At 47.5% G+C, this 19,030-nt stretch overlaps 1 protein-coding gene across 3 annotated transcripts in view; it reads right to left on the bottom strand.

Annotated features, from left to right (window-relative positions):
* Nucleotides 1-575: 575 nt before the first annotated feature.
* Nucleotides 576-19,030, bottom strand: part of Acsl1 (acyl-CoA synthetase long chain family member 1) — a 66,243-nt gene continuing 47,788 nt past the window's right edge. For all 3 annotated transcript variants that reach the window (XM_059244913.1, XM_059244914.1, XM_059244912.1), the window contains exons 8-21: nt 18,530-18,562; nt 18,331-18,382; nt 17,777-17,850; nt 15,351-15,428; nt 12,828-12,962; nt 11,069-11,203; nt 10,063-10,158; nt 9,083-9,155; nt 6,838-6,926; nt 6,164-6,280; nt 5,359-5,502; nt 3,015-3,116; nt 2,843-2,914; nt 576-2,236 (exon numbers count right to left, since the gene is read on the bottom strand). In XM_059244913.1, the coding sequence (XP_059100896.1) occupies nt 2,096-2,236; nt 2,843-2,914; nt 3,015-3,116; nt 5,359-5,502; nt 6,164-6,280; nt 6,838-6,926; nt 9,083-9,155; nt 10,063-10,158; nt 11,069-11,203; nt 12,828-12,962; nt 15,351-15,428; nt 17,777-17,850; nt 18,331-18,382; nt 18,530-18,562 (1,341 nt within the window). In that variant the 3' untranslated portion in view covers nt 576-2,095. The remainder of the gene's footprint in view (nt 2,237-2,842; nt 2,915-3,014; nt 3,117-5,358; nt 5,503-6,163; nt 6,281-6,837; nt 6,927-9,082; nt 9,156-10,062; nt 10,159-11,068; nt 11,204-12,827; nt 12,963-15,350; nt 15,429-17,776; nt 17,851-18,330; nt 18,383-18,529; nt 18,563-19,030) is intronic.

The following is a 19,030-nucleotide window of genomic DNA, read 5'->3' as shown; positions in this document are numbered from 1 at the left end:
CTCCTTCCTCCTCTCCTAGAGGCAAAACACCACCACCACCACCCTCACAAAGACAAAACACAAACTTGAAGAGGTTGGTGTGGTAACAATGGTGGCAGTGGTATTAAACACAACAGGCTTGAAAGAAATTGGGAGTTAACATCTGTTAACACAGATCAGGCCAGGAAAGGGAAAGCAAACGGTTGCTGTAAACGAGACACCTCTAAACCAGTCGTACAGAAAGAGAATTACTCCGATACAGTGGAATTAAACCCACCACTGTAGACCAACGGCTGCTACGTCTCCTGACACCATCGCCCTCAAGCAAAGGAGCTTCTATGACAGGAGACACTTACCCTTTGTAGTATAGATTCTATCCCATGATGTTCTTCCCCAAGCATGGAAGGACTGTGGCCCGACCAGTGGAGGGTAGGGGGCAGTGTGAGTGTCATAGAAGGACTGGGCTAAAGGCAGAGACCAGGGACGGGAAGGAAGCAACTGGAAGGGGTCCCAGAAGGAGGGCCAGCCCTACTCAAGGGGCACCCCATGGGCTGTCTCCAATGTGACACTGCACTTGAAAGACATTCTCCACTCACTCGAAATGCAGAAATATTTATTTTGGTTTCCTTCATTGTTTTTGGAAATTCTGTTTTGGTTTATAAAACATAGAAATAGCCAACACGGAAAGCAAACATTCAAAACCCCGTTGTGAAAATTATCGACTTCTTGTGCAATTAAGAATACAGGTATGAAGTTAGGCTACCAAATAGTGTTATTACAATGACGATTCTTTAGTGCAAACCCAGCTGTGCTTCGGTAATACACACACTGTCTGTCACACGGCCAACAACAGTGGCTTCCAATGTACAGATGACAGCTTCACTAGGTCAAATGTGGCAAAGACTCGTAGGAAAGTGAAATGCTGCTCAGTTCCCAAATTAACTGAAAAAAAAAAAATCCCTTGAGAAGTTATTCCCAGGATTTCCCCCCCCTGATTTCTACATCCCAGAATTTTGGCTTGTCAAATGCATCTCACAGAAATCAGGAAGTTTTACATTTACTTACTACTGTCCATTTTAATAAGTACCCATATTTATCAACTCCTTTAGTAGTTCTGAAGACATGCTTTGCCTGAGTTTAATTGGGAGGGGAAAAAGCAAGTTGATCACATCATCTTTTGCTAGGAAAACCACGTCTGGAGCCCGGTGGCCGTCACAGACACGAGCTGGTTCCACGAGGAGCGAGTGGACAGTGGCGGAGGCATCACAGTTGAACATGGCCGATCCAGGTCGTTCTTTGAAATACCATCTTCATTGCAGAGTCTAAGGCAGGATTTCTCATAACCCCTGGGAAGGGGGTGGGGGACCAGATCTGGAGAAGAGTCTAAGAGCATCCTGCTGTGTGAGCGGGAAGCTGCTGGCTCTCAAGAGCCTCCATTTTTTTCTTTTCTTTTCTGAGACTGGGCACCCACAGTGTTCTGAGGAGGATCTGTTCTTTTCATTTACTGGGAATCTTGTGTCCCAGCAGGCACAACAGGGGACCATTTGGAACCCTTACAAATCAGAAAGGTTGTGTGAGTGTATTGGACATGAGGTGGAGGAGTGCAGGGGGGACGGGATTGAAAAGAGAAATCTGTGGTCCACCGTGACTTTCTTCAGCCTGGACACCTGTTCTTATTCTTAAAGGGACAGCTTTCCTCCAGTGCACCGTACTCTTCGGAGCAGCAGACAGCTGCAGGATGTGCAGCAAGGGGCAGACGTATCAGAAAGAGGCGAGTCCTAACCCCTCCGTTAGAAAGACAGGAGACAGAAGCGTCAACACCCACCTTATTGGTTGAGGAAGTCTTAAATAACTTAGCACTTTTATGGGTTCCCCTTTACTATATTTAAGGCTCGTTTTGGAAAGTGTGTATCACCAGGATCATGGGCGGCAGCACAAGTGGCTGTAAGGCGGTGTTCCATGCCCTCGACTATCCCTACGGCAAGACCCTGTGGACAAGTCCATCACGGCCATGTCCCTTCCGACACTTGCTGCAGGCAAAGTCCCCAATGCGAAGGCCCTTGGTACAAGGAGGATTGCGGAGGTGTGCCGTTTCTTCCAAGTCGTCTGCCTCGCCTTAAATCTTGATGGTGGAATACATTTCATCTATCTGTGACCTGAAATAGTTCCGTAGCTCTGGCCTTTTGGCCTTCATTGTTGGAGTCAGAAGGCCATTGTCAACAGAAAATAATTCCGTGTGTATAGCGATGCCTTTGACCTGCAAATAAAGGAGGGCTGTTAGAACGAGGGGGGGAAGAGGCCAGACACACAGAAGCCGCCCGCATCAGAAGTCTCAAGGGAAATGAAGTTCTCAAAGGAGACGGAGACCCTTACGGCATCCAATCTACCCTCTCATTTCACTGTGCTTCCTCAACAGAGGACAAGGGTCCCATTAGGACAGAATTCAGTAGTGTGTGCTAACCTCAGGAAAAAGAGCAGCCACATACTGAGTAAAAACCCTGACACTGGAGGGATGGCTCAGCAGTTAAGGGCACTTCCTGCTCTTCCACAGGACCCAGGTTTAATTCTCGGAACCCAAGTTGGGTGATTCATGACTGCCTGTAACTGCAGCTCCAGGAGATCTGACACCTTAGGCTTCTCTGGCACCTGTATTCATGTAAACATGTGTTCGAGCACACACACACACACACACACACACACACACACACACACACACACAAATCTTTAAAAAGAAAGCCCTTCTGCATCAAATTATTTCTGGCATTTCTTTAGGTCCGCTCTTCAACCTCTAAAATCTACCCATTGAAAACCATCAAGTCAGGTTCTGTTCCATACTGAATTTGTACTTGGACCAAAGTCACACCTGTTCGAAAGGCTTCAGACCAGCTTCCTTCCCGAGTTTCACCATGTCTTCCAGGATAGCCTTCTGCACATCCTAATAATGCATGAAAAACCAGATTATTTTCTCTCCTCCCTATCGGCGCTGAGGACTGAGGGCAGAGGCAGAAGACGGCTGGGACCCTGGGGAGTCTCACCTTGTTTCTGCACAGTTCCTCAAAGGAGCCTTGAAAGCCTCTCTTTGAGGCCCAGGCACCCAGGTTCTCGGCGTCTGGTACCACAACGGCTATGAGAAATGCCTGCAACACACATAAGTGAGTCGTTATTGGTTGACTGTTCTGCACTGCAGGCCTGTGGGATTGTCTGATAGTATTATGGGCTGTCACTCAGAATGTATTCCTGCCACGCCCCTTCCCAGGGAGGGCTGCCTGAGCCCAGGTGAGGAACTATCAGCCTTACCTACTGAGGGTGACACCACCAGTCACTGGAAATCAAAATCTAACATCAGAGCAATTCTTATTTACTTTGATACAAACCTTTTTACTTATTTACTTTTTATTTATTTATTTTTGAGACCAGCGTCTCATGTAGCCCAGGCTAGCCTTGAATTGGCTACATGGCTGAGACTGGTCTTACACTACGACTATCCTCTCTACTTCCCAAATGCTAGGACTACAAGTGTGCACCACTCTGCATGGCTGTGTACACTTCTGGAAATTTCTATAGAATTAGAATACTAATTTTGGTTTCCAACAGCAAATATGCTTGACTTACAACATAATTTTCTCAAAAAAAAAAAGATTTATAATATCATAAATAAGCTAGGCTTAGTAGTAAGTTTAAAATTATAAAACCTTCCCCAGGGTCCCCGGTCTATCTGGTCTTAGGTTCAAATACCACCATTCTATTAGAGGAATGTAGCAATGACTAGTGAGATTCTGCTACACTCCTACATCAGTGCCTTGCTCAGCCACCATCAGGGAAGTGGATGGGGAAACACAGAGATCCACAGCTGGACAATGTTCAGAGCATGAGAGACTGTGGAACACTTAGCCCTAAACGGGATGTCTCCACCCAATCCCTCCCCGCAGGGTCCAGGGAACCCTTCAGAAGAGGAAGCAGAAAGACTGTGAGAGCCAGAGGGGATGGAGGACGCCAAGGAAACAAGGCCCTCTAGACACATCAGGACCGACACACATATGAACTCAGAGCCTGTGGCAGTATGCACAGGGCCTGCGTGGGTCCAAACCAGATAGGGTTCCAGCCCTGGGAGGGAAAGTGGGCACATGCCCCATCCCTAACCCAGAAGCTATCTCCAGTCGATAACCACGTGCAAAGGAAACATTAGTTTTTTCTAAGGGAGTCTCCCTGGATATACAAACTACACATGCAGGCAGGCCCCATGCCCAGCAGATGTCAACACAAAACAAGCTCGGTGATGTCTTTGGAAGTTCTTTGTTTAAAACAGTAATCAGAATGTATTATATGAAAAAAAACTCCTTTATTGTGTTTTTTTGTTGCTGTTGTTAGATTGAAACAGGGTTTCTCTGAGTAGCCTGGGCTATCTGGGAACTCACTCTATAGACCAGGCTAGCTTTGGACTCAGAACTCCACCTGTCTCTGCCTCCCAAGTGCTGGGATTAAAGGTATGCACCACCATGCCCAGTTTTGTTTTGTTTTGTTTTGACTTGGTTTTTTTCCTTTATTAAAACAACTATTTTTGGTAAAAGGCAAATAGGAAAAAATGTAAGCTGTGCCGGGTGTGGTGGTGCACTCCTTTAGTCCCAGCACTCAGGAAGCTGAGGCAGGAGGATCTCCATTGAGTCCAAGTCTGTCTACAAAGTAAGTCCCAGGACAGCCAGGTTGACAGAGAGAAACCCTGTCTCAAAACAAAAAACCTAAAACTTGGGGCTGGATTGATGACTTAGCAGTTAAGAGCACTTGTTACTCCTGCAGAGGACCCAGGTTCGGTTTCCAACTCCGACATAGGGGCTCACGACAATCCATAACTCCAGTGCCAGGGAATCCAGGGCCTTCTGACCTTCACAGGCATTATGTGGTGCAGATGCACACACTTTTACACACAAAATAAATAATCTTTAAAAATGGAAAACTGTGCTATATTCCATAAGTATTAATATTTTCATTCATAATTAAATTAGAAACATACTATCAACCTCCTAGTATCTTTATCCAACTCCTACTGATATACCACAGCAATTAAGTAGAGTTAAAATGAAAATTCAGAAACGGAAGAGAAACCAACTTTGGGGGATAGTGAAGGCCAATGTCACAAACCCACCAGTGAGTCGGTTGTAGGTCAACGGTCACTGACTCAATCTGTCAATCACCTTTTTGTTTTGATGTCTGAAACAAGGGGTCTACAAGCAGTAGCACAGGTTGGCCTCCAACTCAGGTTCCCTCACCCTCCCAGGCGCCGGGACTGTGGGCGTGTCCCACCACGCATGGCTGTCAATCACCTTTAAAGCCCCGAATTCCATGGCTTTGCTTAGCACCAGTTCTAACCTAGAGAGCACATACCTGCAAGCTTTCTCCATGGACAAACACCTGGGCCAGGGCTTCGCTCCGCAGGTAGATATTTTCAATCTTTTCTGGTGCTATGTACTCGCCTTGGGCTAGTTTAAATATGTGCTTTTTCCTGTCGATGATCTTCAAGGTGCCATTCTGTGTGTCAGAGAGGAAGGGGCGAGGGCTGAGTTCCAGGCTAGTTTACCACTGTCAGTCACAGTACAGGGCATGTGAAATTGCCTAGGGCCACTGAGCCATGCTGAGAGAAAGTTAAGAGCCCAGGTCTTAACTTAGCCTCCTGTCTCAAGCAGGGACACATATATCCTGCTCACCAAATGAGGTGTGTTCCCTGACGGCCAGGACACAGCCTTACCCTCCCACATCACTCTTCAAAGGCCAAATTTCCACTGCCATTACCATTTTTTAGGGGAAGGCAGGTGCTTTAGTACTCTGGGAAGGGCCAGTCCCAACATCTACAAACCTGTGGGAATGCTAGCCAGCACCCAAATCAAGGTACAGACTTGATGTAAAAACCCACCATTTTTTTTTTTTTTAGATGTCAAATGGGAGGCAGCTATCAACTGATTTTAGACAGCAAGAAAGCATTGTGCTACAGTGAAAAATCAAGATTTTAATCAAGTATGAGACTTGAGAATGTAAGCCTGCCTCCTGCAGGACACAAAGGATCTACAGCACATCATTCAACAAGGAGAAGGGTGGGGTGCAAAAGCCACAGGCTATACAGCCGGGGTGGGGGGGTGGCCAGGGGGAGGGGTGGGCATGGTCCTCTCTGTAAAGAGGAGAGGGGATAACTTACTGGCAGCCATTTCCCAATGTCCCCCGTGTGTAACCAGCCATCTTTATCCAGGGCTTCTGCTGTTTTTGCTGGGTCCTTCAAGTAGCCTTTGAACACATTTGCCCCTTTCACACACACCTAAGGAAGGATGGTCTATTAACATTTCCTCGGGATTCTCCCCGGAATTCACACACGTGTATTCCAACCTGAATCTGGAAGCCTTCGGTTCTAGGCTCTAGAGGGCATTACCAAAGTCCCCCCAGGGTCTTGGAGCCATGTCCAGTGTCCCCACTTCCTCTCCTACTGACCTCGGGATAGTCAAGGCACAGGGGAATGACATCACTTGTGTGAGGAGGCTTTACAGCCGGCACAGGCAGGGCCGTTAGCAGACTGGAGACCAGTCCCATGGGAGCGTCTGTATCCTGCTCTTGGGCCCTAACTGCCCTGCAGGAGGAAGGACTAAAGTGTCCTCCCTCCAACCCCAAGGGGGTCAAACAGAAATGCACCTTTGACCTGACCTCCTTGACTCCAAGATCCCAATAGAATCAAGCTTAACAGCTGTACCGAGTGCTTTCCGGAACTGTGCTCCTAACAGCGGTTGTTACGGGAGATGATGTTACTCATCCGTGATGGACAGGCTTCCACTCACCTCACAGGAGATGTTACTCCTCAGTGATGGACAGATTTCCACTCACCTCACCCTCGCCCTTGGCGGCCATATAATTCATTTCTTCCACATCCACAAGCTTCACATAATTGCAAGGCATGGGGGCACCAACATGGCCTGCAGATAAAACGGGAGAATCGTTTCAAAGTGTACTAGAATGGCCTCAAGCCAAAGCATTTTTACAACCTGTAAGCCTCCTCATAGTAACAGCTGCTATAAATTTCTGGCTTTTGCAATTACAGCCTGAGCCTGGTAATTGCAAATTTGTTCTGTTTTGTTTTTGTTTTTGTTTGTTTATTTTTTGAAACAGGGTTTCTCTGTCTAACAACCCTGGCTGTCCTGGATCTCGCTCTGTAGAGTAGGCTGGCCTCGAACTCACAGAGATCTGCTTGTCTCTGCCTCCCGAGTGCTGGGATTAAAGGTGTGTGCCACCACTGCCCGGCCTGGTAAAATAATTTAAGAGGGCTTCTTTCTCAAGGAGAGGTGAGAATACCCAAAGGTCTATTCAGGACCTTTCCCATTTCTGAGGCTCTGAATACATCTCCAACATTTAAACTCCAGCCACTGATTTGAAGGTGGGCACAGATACTTGGAGGCATGCCTTCTAAATAGAACCTCAATTCAATGATCTGACTGAATTGATTTCACCAACTCATATACTTTTTTTTTTTTGCCTCCAACTCCTTATATAGCTGAGGATGGCTTTGGATTTCAGATCCACCTGCCTCTACCTCACCAGTGCTGGTCCAGGCATGCACCACCACAACCTTCAAATTTCTTCATATCCACTCTCTGAGAACACAGGTAGCCCTGGACACCCTGGTGATTCTCTGACACACCCCTCGGTTCCGATCGACACAGCCATTGTTTTTAGAGGAGCGTGTTTTTACATTTAGGTCTCTTAAGACACTTCCACAGTCAATTATAGTCTCCCGTCTAAAAGTATTAGGGACAGGATCTGTGCTGCTTAGTTTTTTGATAACTTGATTCAAACTAGGTCACATAGAAAGAGGAATCTCAACTGAGAAGATGCGTCCATAACATTGGCCTGTAAGTAACTCTCTGGGGCATTTTCCTGATTAATGATTGATGCAGGAGGGCCCAGCCCACTGTGGGCGGGGCCACACCTGGGTAGGTGGTCCTGCATCTATAAGAAAGCGAGCTAAACAAGCCCTGGATAGATAACAAGCCAGCAGTCTCCCTCCCTGGCCTGTGCTTCGGTTCCTGCCTTGTCTCCTGCTCTGAGGTCCCTCCATGATGGATTACGACTTCAGAGTAATAAGATGAAATAAACCCTTTCCTTCCCAGGTTGCTTTTGATCCTGGTGATTTCCCGCAGCAATGGAAAGCCAACAAGGAACGGTGTCTTTTTCCAAAACAAACATAAGCTATCACAGATACATTTTAAGAGTCTCACAGATAATACTTCCTACGTTTCACTAATCTGATATAGAGGTGGTTGTTCTAAATCCTCTGGCTGTTAAGGAATATGGTGATAAAAACTGAAGGTATAAGGATGGTAGAATTCCGGGTGCCGCATTGATTCCTATAGAAGTACACTACGAGACCGTGCTAGAGGCTGGGGTCTATGTTGTTAGATGGTTACTAGATCTGTAATGTACCCGATAAGCCAGGGGAGCTCATCCATTGCTGTGTAGACTATCCCACCAATGGGTTATGGAGAGAAGCACGAAGCTTTGCAGTCTGCTTCATGGCTCCGCAGCAATGCAGTGAGTCCTCCCTGTCTGCAGGCTATTTAAGCAACACCTATAACTTATTTCCCCGAGGTGTCACAGGGATAACACTGACACGGTGTCCACGAGAAGCCCTTCCTACAGACCCGGATGCATGGCAGAGGCTTGTCCTTGCGTCTTGTCCTCCCGGCTTGCTTTGAGACAACGGGCTTGTGTGCATTTCTCTTGGCAGTTCCAACAGCCGGCACAGCACACAGTATAATGTAATACCTACTTATGGGTTAAAACCCCCAGCAAATGAGACCCCGCCCCATCACCGGCAAGTCTGTGGAGGAGGCAGCTCCTCTCAGATGCCTCTGCTAGGATGCATCACAGTCTCACCACACTGGGTCCAGGGACATTTCCTACCCGGCTCACAGAACCTCAGGACTATTTGCCTGAGGCCTAATTCCTTGAGACATAGTATGCATTGCTGTGCAAGGAGGCTAATGGACCAGTCAACGATGACTCTACTCCCAAGGCATCCCAACCTGGAACGCCGATGGGGAGACCCTGGAAACGGCTCTCCTGACAAGCGTACCTGCTGTCCAGTCTCCAGGCAAGCTCAGGCAGCACCCAGCCGTGCACTCGGTCTGTCCGTAGCCTTCATAGAACTTGGTCATGGAGAAACAAGAAATTATTAATGTGGGGCAGCCATGTCTTTGCAGGAAGTGCACAGAAATTAAGTTTGACTGACTCCCGAGGAGTCCCAGCCTTGGAAACCTTTCAACTTCCAGTTTAGTAATTTCATTCACCAGCATAAAATGCATCCAAAGGTCTCCACCACCATGCCAAACACTGGCTGTAGTCCATGTTGCCTTCCCACTCAACTTCCTGCAGACAGGCAAAGGGGGAGCCTCCATAGAATGGGTCAGCACCCACCCGGTAGTACTCCTGTTCTGCTAAGCCAGGATATCCTACACATGTCCTTACTGTCAGCATGAACTCTGGATTCTTTTGTAAGAGCTTCTCAGCATGGTGTGTGGGCACACTGATCACCTATCCGATTCCTCTAGCCATACTCTAGAGGCATGGCTCACACCTTACCCTAGATAAAATTACACATACATTTTTGCATAGGGCCAACCACATACAGATTTATTCCCCTAGGAAATCTGGCACTAACCTATCCTAAGCAAAACCAAGACATACAAAAGAGGGGCCAGGAGGCTTGGAAAGATGGAACAGATAGTTGGAGGCATGGCTTCTAAATAAAACCTCAAGGAGGAGTGAGCTCAAGTAAGCTACTGTACAGCATGGTGAGTGGGCTCAGGGGTGACCACATGGAAAACAGAGCAAAATACAATGAACCATCTACTTGAAAATGTCTGAGCTGTTTCTAAGTGTTCTCACCACACACAAAAGTGATAAGTACGTGAAGTGTTACAGCAATTTAGCCATTACTCAATGCAGTCATACGACATGCTGTACAATGACAATACATATAAATTTCTGTCAATCAAAACGTGGGCCCACAGCATTACAACGCCTGGGACAATTGGGTGGTGTGACCAACCTTACCTGACAACCGAGCGCCGACCTCAGAAACGTCAGTACTGTGGCGGACACTGGGGCGGCTCCTGTGATCATCAGCCGGACTTTCCCACCCAGGCTCGACTTGCAAGACAGAGAGAAGGCAGGGTTACCTATGCACAGGTCAGAATTCCTCTGCCAGACACTTGCTTGGGACCAGCTGTCCCGCAGCTGCATGGACAGGACTCTCACTTGAGACAGAGCTCTTGGTGTCCACAGCAGGACCCAGGATAAGCTCATTCCTCCCAGAGCTGCCCACGTCCCCTGGCAGACTTGGCCCTAAGCCAGCACTCTGCTGATGGATGTCTTAGGGATCAGATTATGGCAACTACCACATGTTTGGCATCTGGGACAGCCCCTGATATTACACATTCTTATTCTCAGCCTTAAAACATCACCTCAGGAGTGGCATACTTGTTCCAGAGGAGCTAAAGGAAAGCTAGCACACCCCGAATCCTTCTACCTAGAACAACTGTAGCATTTTCAAATGTAGGTAGAGAACAGGGTCCACCTAATAGCTCTGTCTCTAACTTTCAGATGGGTGCCAGAAAGAACGGAAATGTGTTGTTGTCTCTTGGCTTCCTATCTACCCCGATCTGTGTGTGTGTGTGTGTGTGTGTCTGTCTGTCTGTCTGACTGATCTCTCAAGGCTATGATGAGCATGCTAGCAAGCATCCCACCACTGAGCTGTGTCTCTGCCCCTCTTTTTATCTTTAACTTTGCAAGAGGGTTTTACTAAGTTGCTCAGGCTAGTCTTGAACTTGCAATCCTCCTACCTACGCCTCCCTAGAAGCTGGGATTACAGACCTGCACCATTCAGCGCTCTCTCTCTCTCTCTCTCTCTCTCTCTCTCTCTCTCTCTCTCTCTCTCTCTCTCACACACACACACACACACACACACACACACTTGCGCACACACGCACGCACGCACGCACGCACGCACGCACGCCCGACTTTCCAAGAGACATCCACGAGGCGAGCGTCTATCTGCTACCTGTATCTTGTGAAAGATGAGTTTGTCCCACAGGCTGTTGTTTCTGATGATGCCGCTGCGAAGCTCAGCTTCTTTCCTTTTGGAGGCAAAGTCCAGCAGCCACCGCTTCACTGCAGTGTTGGCTTGGCCAAAAATCTAGTGAGGCAAGAGGGGAGGTTTTCACATCTTCCAAGACAGCCAAAATCAAAAGGGCAGACAACAGTGTGGTGGAGACAGCACGCAGGAGCCTCGGAGCTGCAGGAGGGGTGGGCACAGCTTTGGAAAACTACCCGCCAGACCCTCTAGCTGTTAAGTACAAAGGTGGCCCAAGACCCAGCTCTACAGGAACGGAGACATGTCCACAGAAACCTACACACAAGTGTTATGTTGACAGCAGGGTTATCTGCAGCCGTCAAAAGCTGAAACCACCCAAACGACTGTCAATAAAGGCACGGCTAAGTAAAATGGGGATGATCACATAGTGGGATAGTATTAGGCTATGAAAAGTTGTGAAACGCCGAAATGTACATTTTGAAGGTCTGCTATTGGTTGCTCAGGAACCTAGCAGGTGGGAGGCAATGAAGAGCAGGTAAAGGGTTCTTTTCTGCGGTGCTGAAAGTGATTTCTGGTGTGGTTAGAAAACTCTGAAAGCACTCAGAGATCTTTGGAAGGAGTCAGTGCTCCCCACTGTAGCACCCACGGTGATATCCTCAAAGACCACTGAACTCCCCACTTCTACTGCTGGGCTTAAACTGGAGCCTCACACATATACCTCACTGTGAGCTCTAGACCCCCAGGCCCTGCACCGCACAACTCAAGAGGGTAAATTATACACTATGTGAATTACATCTCCTTTCTTTCTTCTTCTTTTCTTCTTCTCTTCCTTCTTCTTCTTCTTCTTCTTCTTCTTCTTCTTCTTCTTCTTCTTCTTCTTCTCCTTCTCCTTCTCCTTCTCCTTCTCCTTCTCCTTCTCCTTCTTTTTTTTTTTTTTTAAAAGATTTCTTTATTATGTATAGTGTTTTCTGTCCGCACCAGATCTCATTACAGATGGTTGTGAGTCTCCACGTGGTTGCTGGGAATTGAACTCAGGACCTCTGGAAGAACAATCAGTGCTCTTAACCACTGAGCCCTCTCTCCAGCCCGTGAATTATATCTCAATGCAACTGTTTCAAAGGTGTTTTTTTTTTTTTTTTTGAAAGAATGGACTAAAAACTAACAAATTTTTTTTTTAGAGATGACAAGAAAAGAAAAAGGGAAAAGTATTATTAACAGTGCCCACTAGAAACTCAGTTGAAGACTGGCCATGCTGGTCTTGCTCAACTGAGCAGTCTGTGCTGAGACAGCAGATACCACATCTTCCCAGCTGGCACTGCGGCCTGGACATTTCTCTCGGTGAGGTGAAATGATGCTTCCTGCACACAAGGGTTGGTGGAAAGGTTAATAAACCACCTCGTAGTTATTTGTGAGTGATCCAGTAGCACCTTGATGAAAACAGGGAGATGGATATTCCGTTTTCCAGATGAGGAATGAAGATCAAGGATCGTGGGAAAATAAACTGTCCTGCCGCTCACGGCCGAGCATCTACGGAGTGCGGTATGTGTTCCCTAACCGACAGACCTGTGCAGTGAGTTCTGCTTCTGCAGAGGTGTAGACTGAAGTTCTGTGAGTAAGGGGACTGCTGATGGCCGTCGAGGGGCAGGTGGCTGAACCCGAGTCGGACTGGCACCAGGCCTCCCCGCCCCCACCTTCTGTCCCCCACACTGCACGGTTGGAGACTCACCCTGTCAAACATCCGGTTCAGCAGCCTCGGAACCACCGGGAAGATAGTGGGCTGAAGCACCTTGAGGTCATCCATCAGAAGCCTGATGTCTCCTTGGAAAAATCCTATCTTCGCTCCATGACACAGCATTACACACTGGAGTGGAGACAGACGACAAGCTTCAGTACCACCAGGAGGGCTCCACGCACCCAGACTCAGAGCACGCGAACCTACAGCACTAGCATTTCAAACCAGCTTCCGGAAACCTTAAACCTCCCTAAATATGGGTGCTTCCTTTAAAAATGTGTCGGCATTGACTCGCCACTGTACGAACATGGAAATGGAGTATTTTCACCACCCCAATGCCACAGGAGTTAGTATGAAACTGGGTTGGGGGGGGCAACCCCTTTCTGATGGTAATGAGAAGGGTTATCTGGGGCTAACAAGCAACATCTGTTGGATGAGTTATATGTTATTTTACATACCCCAAATATTTTTAACCTTCCAGGAACTTGAAAGCTTATTTATTCCCCAAATAAAAACCTGTTGCCTCCAGACCAGGCTTATTAAAATCTCATTTCCTTTTTTTTTGAATCGAGGTAAAATTTTCTGAAAAGACACTGAATTAGCTTGGGTCAGGACTCCAAGTGGCCGGCCACAAGATTATTCCAAATGTTGCTTTCCCTATAGCCTGCCAACGGTACCGGCCACCCAGGCAGACTACACCAACCATCTATCTGCTGATTTTAAGTTCAACATAAAAAAAAGTTTCATCGGGTGGTAGGGGCACCTGTTGTGGTACTGTGTGCATTTGTGAGCCTAGCACTGGTGAGGTGGGAGCTCTCTGGGACCTCGGACTCGCTGCCTAGGCGAGGCTGGCTGACCAGAGCTCCAGAACGTTTTTATAAGGGTGCAGGGAACAAACTCGGGTCTTCACGCTTCCAGAACAATCACTTTACCAACTCAGTTCTCTCTCTGCCCTTGATCAGGTTTTAAACTGGGAGCATGGTTGTGTGTGCACAGGGAACCCAGACAAAGGTCAGGTAGACACCATCCTCCCTCCCGGGGGCATATGGAATGTTAGTGAAGAGATTCAGGCAAGTTGTGTATCAGTAAGAAGCACAAAGAGGGACGCGTCTTCCACAACAGGTGCCTCGGAGACATCGGACTCAATGAATTAAAACATTTCCTTTAGAGATGGGAACTAACATGGAGACCCACAGCTGGACACCGCGCAGAGTATGAGAGACCTCGGGACACTGAGTCCTAAGAAGGATGTCTCCACCAAACCCCTCGCCTCAGCTCAGGGAACTCAATGGAAGAGGAGGTGGAAAGATTGTAAGAGCCAATGGGGACAGAAGGCTCCAAGGAGACAAAGCCTTCCAGACACAGCGTGACTGATGCACAAATGAAGTCATGGAGACCGTGGCAGCATGCACAGGGCCCGCACAGGTCTAAACCAGATGGGGCCTCAGCACTGAGGGGAACTGGGCAGAGGCCCCCATCCCTAACCCAGAAGCTGTCTTCAGGGGACAACCACTCCAAAGGAAACATTAGTTCTCTTCAGTGAAACGCCACAAATCACACCAAAAGGAGGCCCCACGCCCAGAAGTAGATGGCCAACAGACAACCAAACCAAAGGTATCTTTTGGAGATGTTCTGTCTCAGAATGCTTTGGGAATCTTTTTTTTTTTTTTTAACTTTACTGGTCTTTTGCTTATCTATTATCATTTGTTATTTTGTGTTTATATGGGTTTGTCTGCCTTGTGTATGTGTGCCTGTGTATGTGTGCCTGTGTATGTGTGCCTGTGTATGTGTGCCTGTGTATGTGTGCCTGTGTATGTGTGCCTGTGTATGTGTGCCTGTGTATGTGTGCCTGTGTATGTGTGCCTGTGTATGTGTGCCTGTGTATGTGTGCCTGTGTATGTGTGCCTGTGTATGTGTGCCTGTGTATGTGTGCCTGTGTATGTGTGCCTGTGTATGTGTGCCTGTGTATGTGTTTCTGGTGCTTTTTTTCTCTCTCTGTGTATCTGTTTGCTTTATTTTGGTTTGCTATTTTTTTTTATTGGCCTGTTGGTTTTCTAAAGAGAGAAAGAAGGGTGGGGAGGTGGGGAGGATCTGGGAGATGAGGAAGGGGAACAGTGGTCAGAACACACTGTATGAAAAAAAAAGTTATTTTCAATTAAAAGAAAAAAACAACTTCTTTTAATAGTTCATCTGCAACAGTGTGCTTATGGGCATTCTTTGTTCAAACTCTCAGCTTTAAACTGCAGGGTTAAAGTTCAAATTCCCAGTTTGGACCTAGAAGAAGAATTCATATTCTTTCCAACAATCTGCGGCCGCGAATGGAACCGAGCCAAGAACCTTGCGTGGGACGGTGCCTGTGCACCAACCACACTTACCTGCAGCTGCTGCTCATACATGTGTGCCAGTGGCAGGTATGAGATCTGTGTGTCACTGGCATTCAAGGTCAGTGTTCTCTGCAAGACACAACAACTTAGCAGGGCACGCACAGACACACGGGGAGACACGGTCGATGCCTACCTCTACAATGGTCTCAAACATATGGGCCAGAGGCAAGAAAGATATCAGAGTATCATCTGGGGAAGCGATGAACGCGTTCTGAAAGCAAGGACACCAGCGGGAAGAGAAGAGTTAAGACTTCCAGGATGTCCCCGTTTCCCCTCAGAGCGGGGCGCACGGCCCCCTCAACACTCGCCACAGACTACTTCTGCTCACGTCTGCCATGCTTTTTCTCACCAAAGAACCGAAAGTGGCTTATTTTTCAAGAGTAGTACTGGGGATGGCGGTAGAGCAGTGCACATGCCAGGTAAATGCTCTGACACAGACTACATCCCCTGTCTCAGAGCGACACCAGCCAGAGTGGGAGTCACTCCTAATCACTCAGCGCACCCACTTCGGAATGATTTCCCCTTCGGTAAAGAAGCTCGCCCGAACCGGAGTGTTGAGGGACCGTGTGCCCCACCTGTTTCGGTTACGACACCCCAGTACCAGGTAGTTCCCCTGCCCCTCGAGCACCGTCAGACCCGCCGCCGCCGCCGCCTGACAAGACAGCACTGTTATCGCAAAGGGAAAGGGAGAAAGGGTTCCCAGGTCCTTTTCTTTCCAGTGTCAGTGGTGCTACTGGATGAGCTGGATCGATGTTTTCACCGTAACACCTCCCTTCAGCTCAGGAAAGTACTCAACAGTGGTTAATGCAACCTCAGGTCTGGCTTGAGGAGATTTGCTCTCCTATAAAATCCTGACCAAGAGGAGCCTACAGGCAGATTAAGTGTGGACGCCTAGTTTTCCTCAGAGTGGACACAGTGCGTGTTAACACAAAGAAAGCTTGTTCATGCAGCTGCAGTCATATCAATCAGAAATGAGGTGTGTGTGTGTGTGTGTGTGTGTGTGTGTGTGTGTGTGTGTGTGTGTGTGTGTGTGTGTATGTGTGATCTCTACTAATTTCTAGGTCATTTACTCTTATCCCCAAAGCTGGATCAGTCTTAGTAACAATGTAACCCTAAGTGGGGTCACTGACTATGGGATGGGTAGGCTATAATTTAAGTTCAATCTAAAAAAGTTAGAAATGCATATCAATTGGTATTTCTTACTGTGACATTGCTACATAATGAGAAATCAGATCTAGTAATATCCATATACGCATGTGTGTTTATATGTATGTACATGCGTGAGTGTGTGTGTGTGTGTGTGTGTGTGTGTTTGTGTGTGAATATGGACTGAACCCAGGGCCTCAAGCATCGAAAGCTTGCTTTCTACTGCTGAGGTACATTCCCAGCACTCATACTTTTAAATTTCTGAGATACCACCAGGGTCACGGTGAGAAGTTTTAGAAGTGGAGCTTAATCCTTGATAGTGTAACTATTTTCAGTGATGTTCTGTTGTCATTTAAGTGATCCCTGAAGGCCTACGGGGAAATTCACATTTCACTTCGGTGGGGCATTAAGTGGTGAGCTTTGTTTATACAGCAGACACCCCCCCCAAAAAAAAGTGACGATGGAGTAAAATTAAGTGGAAGCACCCTCAAAAAATCAGCCTTTGACAGCCACCAAAGAAAGACATCCGCTCCCCTAAACCCTGAGGTACAGACAGCCTCCTGCCACAAGAAGTAGGGCTGCAGGATACAAGAGCCTGCACCAGCACACTGCGTTAACCGTGAAAAGAACGCGCCTTTGCAAAGATACGCATGCAATCTATCTTTGGAGTTCCAGACTGAACTCTGCTCCCTCCCAAATTCACACTCAACAGCCCCGGGCCCCAGGTCTCGAGAACAGGGCCCTGAGATGACTGGATTTGGGAGTAGGCTCCGACCCAACAGCCTGGGCTCTCATTAGAAGAGGAGACACTGGAGCGCCCAGAGAGAGGCAGCCATCGGCAAGCCAGGGGGAAAAGCCCTCACCAGGAACCAAACTTGCTGCCAGCTGGTTCTGAACTCTCAGCCTCCTAAACTGAGGGAAATAATGGGCTGTCGGGCTTTGTTAATGGCAACCCGTGCAGACTCCGACCTGTGAACAGAAACCTTCAGATGACAGAACACTGGCTGGAGTCAAAGTGACCACAGGACAGAGCGGCGATTCCCAACCTTCATCTGTCTTTAAGCTTCCCTGGTAACTTAAAGAAATTCGGTTCCTAACGCTAGAGTAAAGACGCTGGGAGGCCTCTCCTTTGTCTTTTCCAAAAAGCACTTATAGAGTGACCTCCAAATAGTCCCCACACGAAAGCCACCTAGAGTTCCATCTGGTGATTCATCCCCGTGTCACAGTAAGGCTTACAGGACTAGGTCCACAGGTAAGCCATCTGAGAGGAGGGGACTCTGGGCCTGATTTACATCTCACTGCTTACATGCAATGTGGACCTAACGGGGAAGAGGAGAGCTTTAGGTCTTTCTCTCTTGGGGCCTAAAAGCAATCGGTGAACGTGAAGACCCAGATGAGCCTCTCAAGAATTACCTCTGTCGCTTTCACAAAAGCTGAACAGTCGCTCACAATGTTTTGGTGGGTGATCATTGCTCCTTTGGGGTTGCCTGCAGAGCACAGAGGGAGCAGAGTGAGGTTAGATACCCCAGCCAAGAACAGCAGAAACCCTCTACCACTGGGGCCTCGGATGTCTTTGCTGGATACCCACTGGGGAGCCCAACACTGAGTAATAATACATTTCTGAGCAACCTACGATCCTTTCAAGGAAACTTACTATCAGGAAATCACTGTAAACAGTCTTCATTAAGGTCTGTATGTGTATCAACAGGGGAAATAAACTAGGAATTGTATTCAGCAGAGACCCCGAGAGTACATCTGAGGTCACTTTCAGTAAGTGCTGAACTAACTACAAAGTGCTCTCAGATTGGGAGACTGCCTCACGGAGCAACAAGATGACGTCACTCAGTCCACTTCTGTCTCTTGCTTTCCTGCGCCCGGCTATAATTAGTCAATACATTACCCCAAAGGCAGGCAGAGAGCACAGGCTTCCAGATACTGCTTTGAAGCAATTACATCTCAAAATGTACCTGTGGTTCCACTTGTGAAACAAATTATTGCAAGATCTTCAGGTGCTGGAGGCTGAAGAAAATTTTAAAAGACACGGGTTACATCAGAACAGAATACATCAAGCCATAAGGTATCACCCTGCATTTCCAACAGTCTGCAATATGACTTGGAATTGCAAAGAACAAAAGGCTGTAATTCAGAGTAATCCAGAGTGCTTACCTTGGGTTTCTTTCTGTTCACTTTTCCAAGGTCCTTAATTAGAGGAGAGAGAGAAACAAAACCTCAGTGTTAAGATTTTCTAACTATGAAGAGTAAAGTCAGGGCTGTGGAGATGGCCCAGTGGTTAAGAGCACTGGCTGCTCTTCCAGAGGACCTAGGTTGGATTCCCAGCACTGATGCCCTTTTTCTGGACTCAGCTGGTGCACATCTATGCTTCACAGACATGCATGCTGGCAAAGCACCCGTATACAAAAAAATAAAAGACTAAAGTCCTACCAGTTACTGCCTTTATTTGCAGATTTCACTCTCAGCTGGCTGAAATACCATCATTTTCAAATTAAATGAATTAGAACAATGCTAATGAACAAAAGCCATTGTATCTATAGTTCTAGGAAGACATTTTCCAGTGATCTGTCTCTTACATGAAACCACATAAATGGTCTTGGAAAGAGGATTGATTCCAAAGACAGCAAAATCCTCTGCACTGTATTTCAGTCCCCT

Source organism: Peromyscus eremicus, chromosome 17 (assembly GCF_949786415.1).
Source record: "Peromyscus eremicus chromosome 17, PerEre_H2_v1, whole genome shotgun sequence".
NCBI classification, from domain to species: domain Eukaryota; kingdom Metazoa; phylum Chordata; class Mammalia; order Rodentia; family Cricetidae; genus Peromyscus; species Peromyscus eremicus.
The sequence above is the reverse complement of the archived record's forward strand: the minus strand, read 5'-3'. Positions and strand labels throughout refer to the sequence as shown.